The sequence below is a fragment of the Cyprinus carpio genome, chromosome B13 (genome assembly GCF_018340385.1).
Source record: "Cyprinus carpio isolate SPL01 chromosome B13, ASM1834038v1, whole genome shotgun sequence".
NCBI classification, from domain to species: domain Eukaryota; kingdom Metazoa; phylum Chordata; class Actinopteri; order Cypriniformes; family Cyprinidae; genus Cyprinus; species Cyprinus carpio.
In genome coordinates this window covers 12,070,873-12,087,749 of record NC_056609.1, presented here as the reverse complement: position 1 = coordinate 12,087,749, position 16,877 = coordinate 12,070,873, and the positions used below count along the sequence as shown (strand labels likewise).

The 16,877-nt window shown below is 38.0% G+C and overlaps 1 protein-coding gene across 8 annotated transcripts in view; it reads right to left on the bottom strand.

Moving 5' to 3' along the window:
- rab11fip5a (RAB11 family interacting protein 5a (class I)) overlaps positions 1–16,877 on the bottom strand; it is a 24,831-nt gene continuing 7,954 nt past the window's right edge. For 3 of the 8 annotated variants that reach the window (XM_042736582.1, XM_042736580.1, XM_042736583.1), the window contains exons 2-4: positions 11,274–11,785; positions 9,488–10,220; positions 6,165–7,163 (exon numbers count right to left, since the gene is read on the bottom strand). In XM_042736582.1, coding sequence (XP_042592516.1) covers positions 6,311–7,163; positions 9,488–10,220; positions 11,274–11,688 — 2,001 coding nt within the window. In that variant the 5' untranslated portion in view covers positions 11,689–11,785 and the 3' untranslated portion in view covers positions 6,165–6,310. The other 5 variants (XM_019096656.2, XM_042736584.1, XM_042736579.1 and 2 more) reach the window with 5 other exon arrangements.

Below are 16,877 nucleotides of genomic sequence, written 5' to 3'. Positions count from 1 at the left end.
TAAAATGAAATGTAGTATAGTAAACAAGTTTTTATTTGCAAGTTCCAGAGTTTGTACTACATAAAATGTAGCTTTGATTATCATCTTCACCATTAAAAGCATACAAATCTTCTTCTACACACACATCTCATGACATCTCATGATAACATTCAGCCAAGGGCACTTGAACACACCTTCTTACTAGGCTGCAGGCTGTGTGTGTGTTGCTGAATATTTATATATTAACTGCTGTTCAACACAGTGGCAACCCAAGCACATATTTCATATTACATTCCATCTGTTTAGACCTAAAAAAGTATGAATCTCTTAATTTCTGCAAAAGCCTGGCCTTCACATCTATTGCTTTCTGTTACTACTGACCTCAATAATCACGATGTACACCAACAGCATTTAAAGGAAATGAGAAAATAAATGAATGTATTGTACAGACCTTCAGACCACCCAAAAGAAAAGGTGACAGAAGACCTGGCCACAAAGCAAAAAAAAAAAAAAAAAAAACATAACAATAAAAAACATAAATAGATATTCGCATGATTAAAATGTAACACATTTTTGAAAAATTGTAAACTTTTACATTAAGCCTTAATAAATGAACATTCATCAATCCACCTTCAACAGTCCGAGCACACGAGTCCTTAAGTGCTTCTACTCAGAAACATGTTCTTGATAGATCTTGAGCTTTAGGGACTAGCACTGAAACACCATGAGTATCCTGTGTTTCGAGGATGATTAGTTTGTGCAGTGAACGTGTGCGGTTGACTACGTGCACTTCCTAAGCTGTTTTTGAAAGAACGGTTGTAAATGCCTTGGTGTGAGGTTTAAAAGTGCTGCGGCCTACGCCTCTATCACACGTCTACATATAGTGCTACATTGTACACAGACAGTGGCAACACTGATAGTGGCGACATCATAGAAACACCAGAATTACATTACAGTAACATTAACAGAGCCGTTGCGGTATTGAGAATACTGTAACGTTAATTTAGAGCAAATCATTTCTGGCATTTGCTGTTTGCATGCCTTTCGTTCTCTCTTCAGATCCATTTGTTCATCTCAATACCAAACAGTCTTGGGAAAGTTTAACTGGAAACACTCCTCCGCCCTTAGTTTTGTATTATAATGTGCAATCTAATTAAAAGTGATGAGTTCAGCGAGAACAGAATGGAGAAAATACTGTATGATAAGGCAGCATTTGGCATATTGTCAGAGTGGCATATATGCAATGAATACAGTATGTATCCCATTCATTACACCTGAAAGCACTGGCAGCGATGTACGTGCATTGGCTCAAGCAAAGGAAGGGAGAGGAAGGACACTGACTTGCAAATCGAAGCGAGAAGGTCAGTTGGTTTGAGCCTCAACCCTTAAGCTCTTAAGTAAAGTGCGGAAGACATGTAGGGAGGCACAAGCAGTTTTGAAACTGGCTGATTCTGCTCTATTTCCTGCTTTCTACGTCTCACGCTCCCTCTTGCACACTTTCAGGTGATCTCAAACTCGCTCTTTTGTTCTCGGTTCAAGCAGCTGAGCGTTACATGTCAGAAAAAACGTGATAGAAGAAAAAAAAGATAAATCGATGTTTTTCTTCGTGCATTAAAAACCATTCACACTAACACTAGAAGACTGGCATGTCACAGTCATGCCTTCCTTTCGACTGACAGGTGGTTTTGGTACATAGCTGGACTGGCATGTGTCTTAGTGACATGTCTAGTGAGTGAATATCAGCTGACACGTGTCAAAATGGATCCTACCAGCTTTGAAGTTTAGCAGCAGAGTGCCGACCTTTAACCATCAAATGCAAACCTGCAGTGCACACGGACCCCAGCAGAGGTCCAGGTATTTTTGGACACAGTTAAGAACACCAAACCTACACCCTCTCCTCCATACCCATCACCTAGCGCCAGATAGCTCTCTACATTTATATGGTTGCTGTAGCAGTGCAGGGTTGTGACATCCATCCAGGATTCGTGGAGGCGTTTGTTGTATCATTTCATCTTAGAGCGGACCTGCAGCAGTGTGGGGGTCTGCTCCATGATGCGTACAAGAAGCGTGTCGATGTAATCCTCTAGATCTTTGATCAGAACCTTCATCTTCTTTAGCTCTGTCTCGCGCTTCTCCAGCAGCGCCCCTCGCCTCTCGTACTCCTCCCGCTCCTGCCTGAGCTCAGTATCCCGCTGGATCAGCAAATTCACCAGCTCGCTGTGGTTCAGGTGATAGTATGTGCCTCCTCCCTCCACTAGCTGTTAAAACAAGAAAGCCAAAAAAAAGATTTACTTTACAAAAATATTCTGGGGTTGATCAAAAAAAGAAAAAAAAAAAACACTTCTGGATTATGTTTGATTTGTGATCATGTTAATGAAATAATTTTTATAAGCAGTGCTAGTAGTAACCGAATCAGTAGATGCTGGTTTAATTTGATTTATATTTAAACATTTACTAAAAAATTTCATCTAAATGTTAAAAAATGTAAAAATATCATGTCTGTGCATAATGCGGTTTCTACAAATATAACAATCAGCACAAATGTTTTCAATAGTAATAAGAATTGAACCAAATCACTATATTAGAATGATTTCTGAAGGATCATGTGACACTGAAGACTGGAGTAATAATGCTGAAAATTCAGCTTTGCATTGCAGTAATAAATTATATTTAAAAAATGTAATCAAATAGAAAACAGTTATTTTAAATTGTAATAACATTTCACATTATTACTCCTTTTGCTTTTTTTTATACAAATGCGGCTTTGGTGAGCATAAGAAACTTTTTTCAAATATATATATATTTTTTTAAAAAGCCAACCCCAAACTTTTAAACTATAGTGTAAATGTGGCAAAATTATATTAATACTTTTGAGAGAAATAGTGCAGTAATATTGCTTTTACTCAAATAATGATCAGAGTCGGACAAAAGTTGTAATTGCACTGTATTTAGAAGCCAATGAGATTAAGTGCATGACAAGTGAAAGCTGACTAAATGATTTTAGGTTCATCAGTGTAAATGAATTCAGTGCGATCTGTTTACTTAAATACACATGCTTTATACACATGCAGTACCTTCTTGTCAGCATCCTGGCCTGTTCGTCCTGAGTGGATGGTGGATTTAAGCTTCTCTAGTACTGAACGACCCTCTGACCTTTTCTCATCAGGAGGTGTCAATGGCTTGACTGGGTGTGGACTAAAAGACATAATGACACAGCAAGATTAGATGGGAAAGAGTGCTATAAACAATTGTGACAGCTTCATATAATGAGTCAATTAATTTATTCACAACAGCACACCAATTAAGACGTTTTCATGAAAAGTCCTTAGTTTTGAGAGAAAGGAGATCTCAAGAACGCAATAAATGCTATCTTCGGTTAGCATCCTATAACCCCTTAGATCAGATGCAATGACAGAGTCAAAAATACACAAGAAACCAAGCCAAGTCCCCGAAATCAAAGAAACGTAAATTTACTTCCTTTTTAAAAGCTTCCTTTGGACTCAACAACACACACTCACAGCTCACTAAGTTAACACCTGCTAATTGAAGCGAGGCTCCCCCATCTCTACTGTAGGATCCACAAGAGAGTGTGAGCCTATGTGTGACTGTCCATGGAGAAATCATGAGACATGCTGCTACCACAAACAAATTAACACAAGAGAGAAGATGTGGATGAAGGGGAAGAGTCACCCTGCAGCCCGAGAAAGTGAAGCGCATTGATTTCTGCGTATAATAAGACATCCCAAAAGACACCTTGCCCAACCCCATAACACCATTTTCACAAGAAACATACCTCATACCACATAGTTGCAAAAACAGGAAATCTGTAGTTATTGATACTGGCAATATATCAATGGCAGATGCATGCAGAACCTCAGTTTGAGATGCTGTAGCCCTTATGTAGTCCAACAGCAAAATAATTTTAATCATGGATGGACCATATACTGGTGGTCTTATGTATATCAGCCAATAAATGGTACTTTTGAATGGTATCGATGCAATATATTTGAGCTAAATATAAATAATCAGTTATTAGCATTGGCCAAAATTTCCATGTTGGTTCAGCACAAATTTCTAGAAGTAGAAATTTTTTGTTTCAATAATTACAGATTTTACCCTTAAACATCCCTGAATACAATAACAAAGCAGAATGAAAGTGACTGGTGGAAGCCCAAGGAATTAACAAAAAAAAAATACCAGTGCATGATCAAGACCTTGAGGATTCAACCTCGGTCTCCCTTGACAACTACAACAAAGCTGGAGACCTCACCTGCTCTGATGATCAGATGTCTGTGTTTTATCCTGGAGAAAAGGATTGAATGCTGTAGAATTCACAGCCTGCATAGTAGGAAGAGGAGCAGCAGGTTTTGGACGTGGCACCTCTGAGGTACGGGGAATTGTGGAGAAGGGGAATAGCTGGGGCAGCGCATTAGTGTCTACTGCTACATGTGGTGTTGAGGAAGCTACAGGTGAAAGGTCGAACAAAGATGATGTAAAGTTAAGGCTATGATCATGCCTGGAAGCCAGCGTTGGCTGGTCGAAGGGTGAAGAGGCTGATGGCTGGGATAAAGTAGGCCAGTTCACTGGAAATAAGTCTGGTGTCACAGAATGTCGAACAGCTGGAGTTGTCCAAAAATCAATATTTATGTCTAGACTATCTGTTTGTTTAGCATTTGGTTCCGGGTCATTGTGGGTGTCTGCAGATTCAGGGTTTGCAACCAGACCTTTGCTAGTGCTAAGAAGGTGCATTTCAGTTGGCTGGGGTACAAAGATGTTTTTCAGGTCAGAATCAGTTATGACAAGGTCCTGAGTGATACTGGAGGTTTGTTCTGATGAACAATTAGATACAAACGCATTAGAATCAGTCAACTGGACTAAATGCAAGTTGTTCTCTGATACAATCCCAAAAGGTTCCATATTAAAGGATCCATCTTTTGGGCAGGTTTTACTCTCATCTACCAGACATGTGTCTGTATCTAATGGTGCAAGCTGAGCCTCAAGTTCTGCTATCATTTCTGAAGTAACAACAATTGGTGACATAGCTTTGGGAAAGTTGGATTTCTCAACAATGTCCCCTGAGGGGTTGCACTTTAGCACTGCTTCATCAAAATCTGACTTTATCATGTTCTCAGATGAAGTATTGTGTGAGGGGGCTGATTTGGGGGAATAGGTATGCATTCCTGGCAGGAGGTCCAATAAGGAATTATTTTGTAGAACTTGCAGAGGAGATTCTTGTTTTGGTAAGGCTTCTGGAAAAGGATTAATGTTTTCTGCTATGACCTCATCTTGCTTACAGCCCTTTTCTGGTATGCGTTTTGCGGATATGTCATCTTGTTGCACAACATTAGGGATATGGTTTGGCAAGGATTCAAATTCTGAAGTGTCTTCCTCAGATAGATCATGTCTTGGTTTCACTCTCTTTGTGAGCTCTAAGTTAGGGGAAACTGGGAAATCCTCTTGAGATACACAAGTGAGATAATGGTCTGAATCTGCACTCTTGTACATGCTGTGGAGAAGAACGCTACCAGGTGAGAGCACTGAGTTTGGATCTGATGCACCCTCCTCTGTCCCTGTTCTAATTCCAGTGGTGGGATGGAGATGTCCTACAGGAAGTGTCGGTTCATTAGAAGGCATTATTTCTTCCTCTTCACTGATGGTGCTGAGTTGACTTACCATGTTGTCTTTCTTAAATGGACTAGTTGGCAATTCATTGACTTTCTCTTGTTTGTCCTCCTGCATGTCATAAGACATGGGTTTTGAGAGTACTGGAAAGGAAGGGCCATCATTTAGGTTCTCAGGAACAAAGTCTTCAATTTCAGAACAGATATCTTTACTACTGACACCCTCTAAGATACCATTTCCTGATTCATTCTGTAGGATGGTGTCCATAACTGCATCCGTTTTCCCTCCGTTCTTCACTGGCAGAGCAGTTGATACTAGGGAACTCTGTCCCGATTGAACATGGAACACTAAAGGCTCAGTGGCTTCAACTAGGGACTTTCCACTTACTGCCACATTTTGAATGAGTGAGGCATTTGATCCCCAAAATTCTTCATTGGATTGTGTTATATTACTTTGAATGATGTCAGACTGTGGAGAAAGACGGTGCTCAATAGACTGGTGGTCTACGTCTCCACCTAAGGAATCAGATATCACTGTTGAGTGTTCTAGGGTGTCACCTGAGCTGTTGTCTCCACAGAATGGCATAGGATCTTCATTGACTGTCCCAGATTCGATATCTTTAGCAAACTCTAGCATTTCAGGCCTCTGTGATGTTTCAGGACTCACAGACACCCCCTCTGAGAACTCAAAGGAGATACTAGAAGGACGTTTAACAGTGTCTGCTTTTGATACTGATGGCTGTGAGACATTTTGTGGTCTTTGGGTGGTCTTCAAGAGATGTGTCTTCATTCTTGGAGTGAGGTGACAGTGCAGGATAAGGGCATGCAAGTGTATTCAGTTCAGAAAACCCTAAATTGGAATTTTCAGGCAAGGAAATTTCAGATGAATTGAGATCAAATTCTGGGAAGACAAGCTCCCCATGAGCAGTGAGGTCAGGCTTGTTAGAACTAGAGCAAATATAATTAACATCAATTACTGAAACTACAGGTGTATCAGAAGCAGTTTCCTTACATGTCTCTACAGCACTTGCTGAAGCAGTTCGTCCCAAATCAGTTGGGTAATTTGTATCCGACACCGTTAAACCACCCAATGCACCTGAGGGCTCTTGATTATTTGTTTTCGTGAAGAGAGCAGGAGGTGTAACCAAATTCATTGTTTCATTCACCTCCTCTGACTTCAATCTGTCGTTAGCAAAATGTTCAAAGTCATCCTGTTCTGTCGGCACCTTGAAAGAAATTAAAGGATCAAATGAGATATCCATTTGGGAAGGTCCTTTTTGGTTTCCAGTACTTGGCAAATCTGGGGTGGCATTACCATCAGACTGCGAGTGGGTTGAGCTAAAGAGAGAGGGCACATCAGGAGTTAAAGGAGCAGCAGAATGAAGCTCCTGAATGAATGGATTCTGCTGTGTGTGTGGGAGGAACGGATTGGCGTCAAAAAGGGGTGGGGAAGAAGTGAAGGGATTAGTGTTTTTGTCAGCCATACTCTGTGAAGGGTCATTAAAGGTCAAGGGTACAATGGGACAGATTGTACTGGCACTTGAGCCTGACTGAGGAGACGGGCTGTGAAAGGAATGTATATAAAGTACACACCATTAGTGACCGTGGCCTCCATTAAACCCATAATAACGGCGAGAAACAGTGATGGCCATAAGCAATGACCAGTGACCTTCACCGTCAATTATAATAAAATAAAATAATATAACCCCAAAACAACCAAAATAAGAAACACCAAAAAACTATTTAAAAAAAAGAAAGACTATTAAAAAACTAGAACTTCTAAATAGAGGCCATGTTGTGGTCGAAATACTATACTATCATACTTAGCAGTGTACATACTCTGGATAATATGCTTTTATATATGTATATGTGATAAATTGATGACATTTACGGTGAAATATGCAGTATAAAATCAGAGCACACTAGGATCAGGTAGATTCCCCAGAGTGCAATGGCAAACATAGGTCATATGATAACTTCTCAATATACTACAGTTTAATACATTTTGTCTACTGTATCTTTTGCTGTTCAAAAAATACAATTGCAGTAGTGCCTTGTCATGCGGTAGGCAGGCAGTATGATGTAAGATAATATTTCGAACACAGTGTCTGGCTAGACCTGCTTTACTCTGAGAAACGTAGAAATGCTGAGTTTGAAAGGTCATAACAATCACCCAACTATATCAGAGGGAGAGGTGAGAGGCAGAAAAAGGAAAGAGAGCAAACAAGATAGACTTCTACAGAGTGACATCTATGCCCATATAGTTAAGTTCACAAACAAAATCACTTTTTGCTTCAAGCAAGTTAACATAAGAGCATGTGATTGGTTGGGGTATTTGACATGTTCCAGTAGCTGAACTTCAGTGACATTTCTATGAATTAATATGAACTGGATGTCGCAGAGATAATAAAAACATGCTAGAAGCCAGCTGCTTGGGAAAAGATTAACAATAGTTACGAGCTAAATGGCATTGTAAATGCTGACTGTCAAAATAAAACTGTTTTTATGTTAGGTGAAGGCTTAATCTGTATCCATTTAATAGGTCATTAGTCATAAAGATTTAGCCTGTTATGGGACATTTCATGGGTGAATATTAACTCGATCAGTATAGATTATATTTGTGAAAAACATATTTATCTCACTTCCATAAGGATTATGGGGGACACAAATGATTGCATCGCTATTTCCAGAATTTTTGTGCTTTGCTGTGTCTAAGCATTTAATTTTAATCTTAAAGTTATCAAGAAGCAAATTCCAAAAGGTATTTTTGTGTCTTTGACAGACACAAATATGGTGCATTTTGTAGGGTCATTAGAAACAAATGTAAGCAACTAAATACAGCCAAAAAGAGCCAAGAACATTGCAGTTTATGAAAACACGGTCTTAGAAAGATAATTTTAAAGTCTGAGGTTTTAATAATTTCAAAACCCAAGACACAAAAGGGCAATACTGGATGCAAAAGTTGTTTTTCGCTTGTTTTTTGACTAATAGGATTTAAAATAAAGTGTCAGTGACGTCTTCGCACATGTACCAAATCTGCAGATATGAGCTGTAATGCTGCTCTCTTCTGAGTAATCTCACTTCAAGTGCCCTACAGAGTGAGTACAACATAATGATGCTCACTGTGGAATTTGCTCCAAGACATCAGCAGGAAACCTCAACATGAGATTAATTCGATACACTTGGAATTCACAGATTTAATTAGCTAACATCACTTTCTTTTTCCCCTTCACGTTTACATTTTTGATGAAAAATTGAAGACATTACATAATTGCAAGCTCTCCCAATTAACACAGGGATTTGATGAATTTGCAGAATCCTAGAGGGTCATGTATCCGTTTATGATCATGTGTGTGCACGTATCAGTTGACGCAGCATGAAGAGGTGTTTCCCTGCTTTACAAAAACCCAAACCAAAGCTCTGAAAAAATAGAACAGAGTGTGATCTACCACCACCCATGAAAAAAGAAAATATTTACCAAACAATGGACAGCATACACACCTACAACAGAAACAAGAATGCAGTTATACTGGTTAAGGTCAGTGACAGAATTAAACTGAGTGACTCCTCCCATTCACAAACACTCCCACACACATTCAGATCCATCTGTCTGCAGTGCAAAAATAGCACTTGCCGATTAAAATGAAGAAATCAAATCTTGGTATTGAGGTAGAACAAGTGTGAAAGAGACCGAGAGAAAGAAAGAGAAAGTTAAAGGAAACAACTCAAGAGTTCAGGTTTCCAGGCATCGCCTCCCCCTGCAATGCAGATGCTGAAACTAGATCTATGGCTGCATTTCACAATGTTCACTCTCAATGAACCACAAATACACACACACACTCTTCTATTTAGCATTTCTATCATAAAATCGGCAAAGATAAGTTTACCTGGGTTTACTGTGTGAGTCCTTGGAGCTGAACCATCCTTTATGTTTGACTTCTACAAGTGGTTGAGCACGTTCTGCTTCCTCTTTACTCGCGATTGGTCCTTTCCCAGCCGAATCACCTTTCCCATGTGAGAACAGGCCCCTCCTTTTCTTGCTCAGAGTCTCTGTCTCTCCAGCAGGTATCACTGTTTCCATCTCCACCTCATCTGTAAGTCTTCCAGCTTGCTCTAATGCTGCTACGATGGCTGCTTTTTCTTCCTCTCCGGGTTTATCGAAGGACCAGCGACGGCCATCCACAGGGCTGCTGCTCAGCTTGTCTTCCCCACGGTGAGAGAGGTTCTGCAAGGAGAGGGAGAGAGAGCCCTTCTGAAGCACCCCCAGGGCTGGGAGCAGGGGCTCGGGCCTTGGCTTTGACTGGGACTTGGGTAGCTGTGTCTCTTGGGATTTCGGCTGAGCTGACTGGGTTTTCTGGGGCTCGGCTGGCAGCGTGGTTGATCGTGGTTGACCTGACTGAGTTACTGGTTTGGTTGACTCTGGTTGAGGTTGCTGTAGTACGAGCGATGGTGGGTGGTGAGTAAGAGGAGACGTTTCCACCGGATTCCCATTCACCCACACTGAAGGAAGCAGAATAGGGGTGTCGTACTCTGACGTCAGAGAATGAGGCACTGGTAAGCTGATGTCATACATCACATGTCTGACAGGAGACACCTGTGGTGAGGGAGCCACTGTGTGTTCTAAAAGAGAAAGAGCAGTGTTGTTTTCTTAAATTTGTGATGTTATAAAAGAAACAACAGACTTTAGTCCCACTTTATAATAGGTGGCCTTAACTACAATGTACTAAATTAAATCATGTGTTTATATTGTCTTGCAAAATACTTTTGCTGCTATTGAGGCTGGATACAGGTAAGGTTAGGGCCAGGTTTGGTGGTAATGGTAGGTTTAAGTGACAGTGACAGTGACAATGCAGTGTGGGGACTTGTTTCTCATCAGTTGTTGATTGGATGGATCTGAATTTGAACTTGTAGGAAAGGGGTGGAGTTTAAGTAGACTAAATAACTGGAGAATCCAGTATGTATCCAAAGAGAAAGTATGTAGTATGTAGTATGTAGTCATTACCTTTTGATAAAAAATGATTACGTAAAAAAAAAACAAAATAAATAAATACAAATAAAAACTGAAAGGTTGAATCTCCCTTTCATGCTGACTTAAGGAATATTCTGGGTTCAATACAATTTAAATGGGTGATTGGCTTTTTTTTCTAGGCTTGATTGTGTTTATGGGGTGCACGTGTTAATGCTTTGTATTTTAAAAAAAAAAGCATTTTTCACATATTTTACCTTTATTCTAAACTGTTTTGTCTGTGCATAACATTTTTCAAAATCAACATTTTTATAGTCATTTCAGTGTTTTAGGATTTACAACATTACATTGTCATGACAGCAAAGTGGTAAAACTAAAAAGGTTAATGAGCAATTTTTTCCACACTAAAATCATGTTAACATAAGTTTTGTTTTGTTCCTCAACTACTGAAACAGAAAGTATTCTAACGTTTATAGATTGACCCCATTCATTTCCATTGCAAAAACCACACTGTAACCCAGATTTTAGATTTTTTTAATTATTATTATTTATAGATTTTTTTGAAAGAAAAGCAGTTGGAAATTAATTTTTATATCAGTTGAGTTTAACTTGTACTGAACCTGGAATATATGTAATAAAAATATTTCTATATTTAAAAAATATTTATATTATTTAAAAAGAAAAACACCAGATTTTGCTGTGCATACCTGGACTGTTGTCTGCAGTCAGGTTGCTGCTGTTACTCGGAGAGTTGGACAGATCTGAGACCACCACGCTGATACCTGCTGTCGGGCTGAGGCTGCCGCCCCGCGATGAAGACTCGCTGCTCTCAGAGCACAGTGACGTGCTTGAACGCGTGTCTGAAGACTTCCTCAACTTCCCACGCAGGAAAAAATTTCTCATCTTACTCCTGCGGACCTCCCCACCTTCATCATCCTCATAGTCTTCCTCACCACCCCCATCGCTCGGCAGCCGCCCCCGCATGCGTGCCAGTGCTCCGTATCCTCCAGGGACGATGGCGGAAGAGGAATCTTCTTCGCTAGAGCGCTTTTTAGCTCTCATGCGTTCTCTGAGCTTATCGAAAGCAGAACGAGGTTTGTCTTTCATGGAAAGGTCGTACATGCTGGCCGTCAGGTTGTGCCGAGTGAACTGTACGGTCAGCTGAAGCTCCCCTCGTTCTTTCTCCTTTTTGCCAGTTTTAGAATGCAGCCGGCACCACCTATGAACAATAATGAGTTAAGGAAACTGTGTTAAAGGGATGCACAAATGAATGTAAGCAGAACTACATCATCTAACTCTTTATAGCAGGGGTCACCAAACTTGGTCCTGGAGGGCTGGTGTCCTGCAGAGTTTAGCTCCAGCCCTAATCACCTGAACCCACTAATCGAGATCTTGCTTGGTGTACTTGAGACTTCCAGGAAGGTGTGTTGAGGCAACTTAGAGTTAAACTCTGCAGGACACAGGCCCTCCAGGACCAAGTTTGGTGACCCCTGCTTTATAGTAAACAGTATTTTATACAAGAAAAATACAATAAAGGGGATCAGCACAATGCATCAAAGTATCAGCCATCAAGAAAAGGGCTGCTAAACTAGATGTCATTTCATCTATGAATGCTGATCTTGCATATCTTTTTTGGTGTATTTTTATTTAATTTGTACATGTTAAAACCTTTACTTTTTCTATATTCAGAATTTAGCAATTATTTATTCAGTAATGTTAATTTTTTTATATATATATATTTCCACTTGAAACCAAAACTAAACTTAGGAAGACACATATCTAAATTAAAGTACAAATCCTGGAAAGAAATCCTCAAAAAACATCATAAGGTTTGGTTCAAAGGAGAGCCTCAGGGTATCTACACCAATATTTTATTAACATTGGCTCTATTTTATGATTAATGTTTTAGCAATGCACAAGAAATGTAGATATTAGAATTGTTTTTAATGATATTGGATATTTAATTTTGAACATTTAGATTACCTTTGCAACCCTCTACGGACACCTTGTCAATTGAATCGCCATTGGCTAGTCATTTTTTTTGTTTACTCGCCAGACTGATATACTCTCTCTCTCTCTCTCTGTCTCTCTCTCTCTCTCTCTCTCTCTCTCTCTCTCTCTCTCTCTCTCTCTCTCTCTATATATATATATATATATATATATATATATATATATAAATAATACACATACACATACACGTTTGTTTGTAAAATGGCACAGCTTTTTAAATATCTGAAGTCAAGTCAAGAAGTCAGCATTATAATATGATAATCAAGTATTATTTAATAATAGAAGTTTAGTAATTAGAATTAAAACTTGGTAACTATGTATGAATGGTGGGGGGGGGTGAAAAAAATGGGGGAAAAAACGGACAATAATACATTTACATTTACATTTAGTCATTTAGCAGACGCTTTTATCCAAAGCGACTTACAAATGAGGACAATGGAAGCAATCAAAAACAACAAAAGAGCAATGATATATAAGTGCTATAACAAGTCTCAGTTAGCCTAAACACAGTATACGTAGCAAGGGCTTTTAAATAATATAATAAATAAAAAGAAAACAGAGATAGAATAGAAAAAGAATAGAGCAAGCTAGTGTTAGAGGTCTTTTTTTATAATTGTATAATAAATGAAAAGAAAATAGATAGAATACAAAAAGATTAGAAAGGAAGTTTTTTTTTTTTAAATAGAATTAGAATAGTGAGTGAAAAAGTTAGAGGGTGAAATAAAGATGGAAGAGTAATAATACTGATAAGATAATAATAATCATAATAATAATAATAATAATCATAATAATAATAATAATATTATACGAATTCTACTAATAAGAACAATATAAAAGCACCAAGGATTAACAAGCTGCTGGATTCATGAATATTAATCAGGTTGTGTGCGTTTGTTTGAAATGATTTGCTGAAATCAAAACGGACGATAATAAGTGAGCGCCAGCCAATGAGATCAAAATCTCAAAATGCTCAAACCTAACAAACAACACTGACTGGACTATATGGAAAAAATAACATGCATATACACTCAAAATATATCATCTTCATATATCTTCAAAATATATTTTCATGTTTGAAAGGGGAAATTATCCATTTAAAATGAATGATTTAGATTTTTTAGATTAAAAGGTGTTTTATTTTAGACAATATGCACAGAACTTTAATACCAGCCATTTTTCAGTTATTACATAAAAATATATGTGCATTTTTTTTTTTTTATATTACACCAAAAATGTCTCTGTCCTTTGGATTAGTGGAATTGTGAGTGAACCTTTATATTTCTAGCAGTCAGTGAAGACTGAAGGATAGATTTATTGATCTGATGTTGTTGGGTTTGCCAGGTGCCCTCTCCTCTACATTCACACTCATGCATACAGTTCTTATTTTCAAATGCAAATACACAAAATGTATGTTTGAACTTAGATCACAATGCAAATGGGTTTACTGCTTAATTAAATGGAGGATTTCCTGATACTCAGTTTTTTTCTGCTTCATGTAAACACACACACTCACACATGCTGACAAAGGCAGAGCTGGGGCAAGAAGGTCAGCTTTCTTCCATCAGCATTATTGCTTTTCTAGACACTTTACACACATACACACATTAATAATGCAATTTTCTTATCGTTAGAAACTTGGCTGTTTAAACAGCCCTTTGACAACACATTAAAAGAAAACAATTAACCAATTAACAGATGAACAGATAGGCAGGTCCACCCACACAAGAATGTCTATTAATTATTCACATTTACTAATAAACACATTTGGCATTATTCCAGTGCACTGTTTTGTTGCTATGGTAGCATCACATTGATGCAACACTGGGATATGTTGTTTCATACTGCAAGTAGTAAAGGTGATACATGAATATTTAACATTAAAATAGTTCCTCTTGTTCAAGTTTAATATGCAGACAAAACTATAGGTTTGGTGAACAGGTATTACTTCAGTTTTACTTGCACTATGGCTTGAAATGGGGGTAGTTTATGTTCCAAATCAGATTAAAAAGCAATCAGTGCATCTGGGAAACAAACATATTCACACATACACAAACAGAAAAATAAATCAGCCTTGCGATCTTCATGGCAAAGTATCAAAGATCACCAGCATGATCCCAATCTCTCACAGGAAATCAAACATTCTCCTTCCAGGTTGTACATCTACAGTTCTAAACGCAGCGCAAAGTCACTTAATCCAAAAATGAACACCCTTGTCGATTATAGATGTGCAAGCATACTTAAGTACCTTCACTTCTCATCTTTTGAATGTCTAATCACTGTTGATGTCATTTCACTTGAGTCTTTAAAAGCCATATATTTCTCTGTAATTTTCTTAAATTCATGCATCATTCCATTGACCAATTTATTCACAGGTGAGGAATACTATTATGCCCACACGCAAAATATGCCAACAGGACACTCAAGGTACAAGAAGGCCTAATTGATTGGCATGATCAAAACTTTGATGAACAAACCGTTGTAGACAATTTACTACATACCTTCTATTATCTAATAGTTTATACTTTTTAGCATGTAAAAGGCTTTTTTAATGTAATTTTGAAAACGTTCACCTTCAGGTTGTGGTACATGGGTCTTTTTGCCGTTTCATCTTTAATTGTCTTAATAAAGTAAAGTAAACATGGAAAACTTTTATATTTCAAGATAAGCGCTTACTGGACTGAAGCGATTTGACGTTCCATTTCCATATAGTTTTTTTTTTTAATCATGTTAAAATGTGGGTATCAAATATTGCATTATGTTTTGTCTCCCACAATAAAATTTGATAAAAATAAGCATTTAAATATTATTTTTATTAATGGAAGATACATAGTGACAACTAATATTTTCATGCATATGTAAGTAGTCTGTTATGTTGTTATAAAGACATCCTTGAGTTACATTAAATTTATCAGAATTTTATCTTACTTTTTGGATGTAAATATCAAAAACTGCACAGCATTTATTTTTTCCCAGTTTCAGCTGCTAAATAAAAGCAGAAGTTTTTTTCCTCCTTAAACCGCATATTCTCATTAAATCATAGTATATAGTCTAATAAAAGTCTGATGTATCAAATATGATACTGAAAAAAATCTTAAAACAATTGTTTAAATTTTCAATAAACTGACATTTCAAATAACTGTAGTTTTATGACTATTATTTTATGTCAGACTTTACAGGGTTGAGTGTCTTAGATTAATGATGTTTCTAAACAACTGAATAAAACCTGTCATCTCTTTAAGTAACTTAAGGGTTAGTTCACCCAAAAATGAAAATTAGCCTATAAATTACTCACCCTCAAGTCTTCCTAGGTGTATATGACTTTCTTCTTTCAGACTTATGCGTATGCTTTCAGAGTTATATTAAAAATTGTCTTTGATCTTTCAAACTGTTTATTGCCACTCAGCGGGTGTTGCAGTGCATCAGTCCAAAAGAAGTTAAATAAAAAGTGCCCATCCTTAATAAAAAGTATCTCGCACGGCTCCAGGGAGTGAACAAAGCCCTCCTGTAGTGAATCTATGCATTTTTGTAAGAAAAATAACCATATTTAAAATTTAATAATCACTTTAATCTAGCTTGCGCTCACTGTTGTACACGGAAGCAGCTCCGGGCGGATGGCGTATGAGGTGGGCTTTGCGCATATGCCGTTTTAGAAGTGACGAACGTGGAAGCGCAGGGGAGAGATCAAAACAAAACGCCGTCACAAATTAGAAGTACAAAATGTGATATTTAGATATAAGCCAAGAGGAGACTGGTTTTCCTTTGCTAAAATAAGGAAACTTTGATTTTTTTCACGAGACTCCCCAGCGCATGCGCAGCACTGACCTCATACGTCATGCTCCCGGAGCTGCTTCTGTGTACAACTGTTGGCGCAAGCTACATTAAAGAGAAAAAAACCATCTAAATACTAAAATTTTTCTCACAAAAATGCATCAATTCACAACAGAAGGACTTTGTTCACCCCCCAGACCAGTGTGAGACACTTTTATGGATGGGCGCTTTTTATTTAACGGACTGATGAACTGCAACACACGCTTAGTGCCATTAAACAGCTTGAAAAATCAAAGGCAATTTTTAAAATAACTCCGACTGGATTCGTCTGAATGAAGAAAGTCATATACACCTAGGATGACTTGAGGGTGAGTTATTTATGGGCTAATTTTTGGGTGAACTTACCCTTTAAGTATCTTTGAGGCAAAATACCTTCTCTGCAAATGTTGAGTTACAAGAGGTAATCACATGTATTATAGCAGTATGTATTATGTACAATGGTGTGCTTAAACAATTCCTACTCCACTAATAAA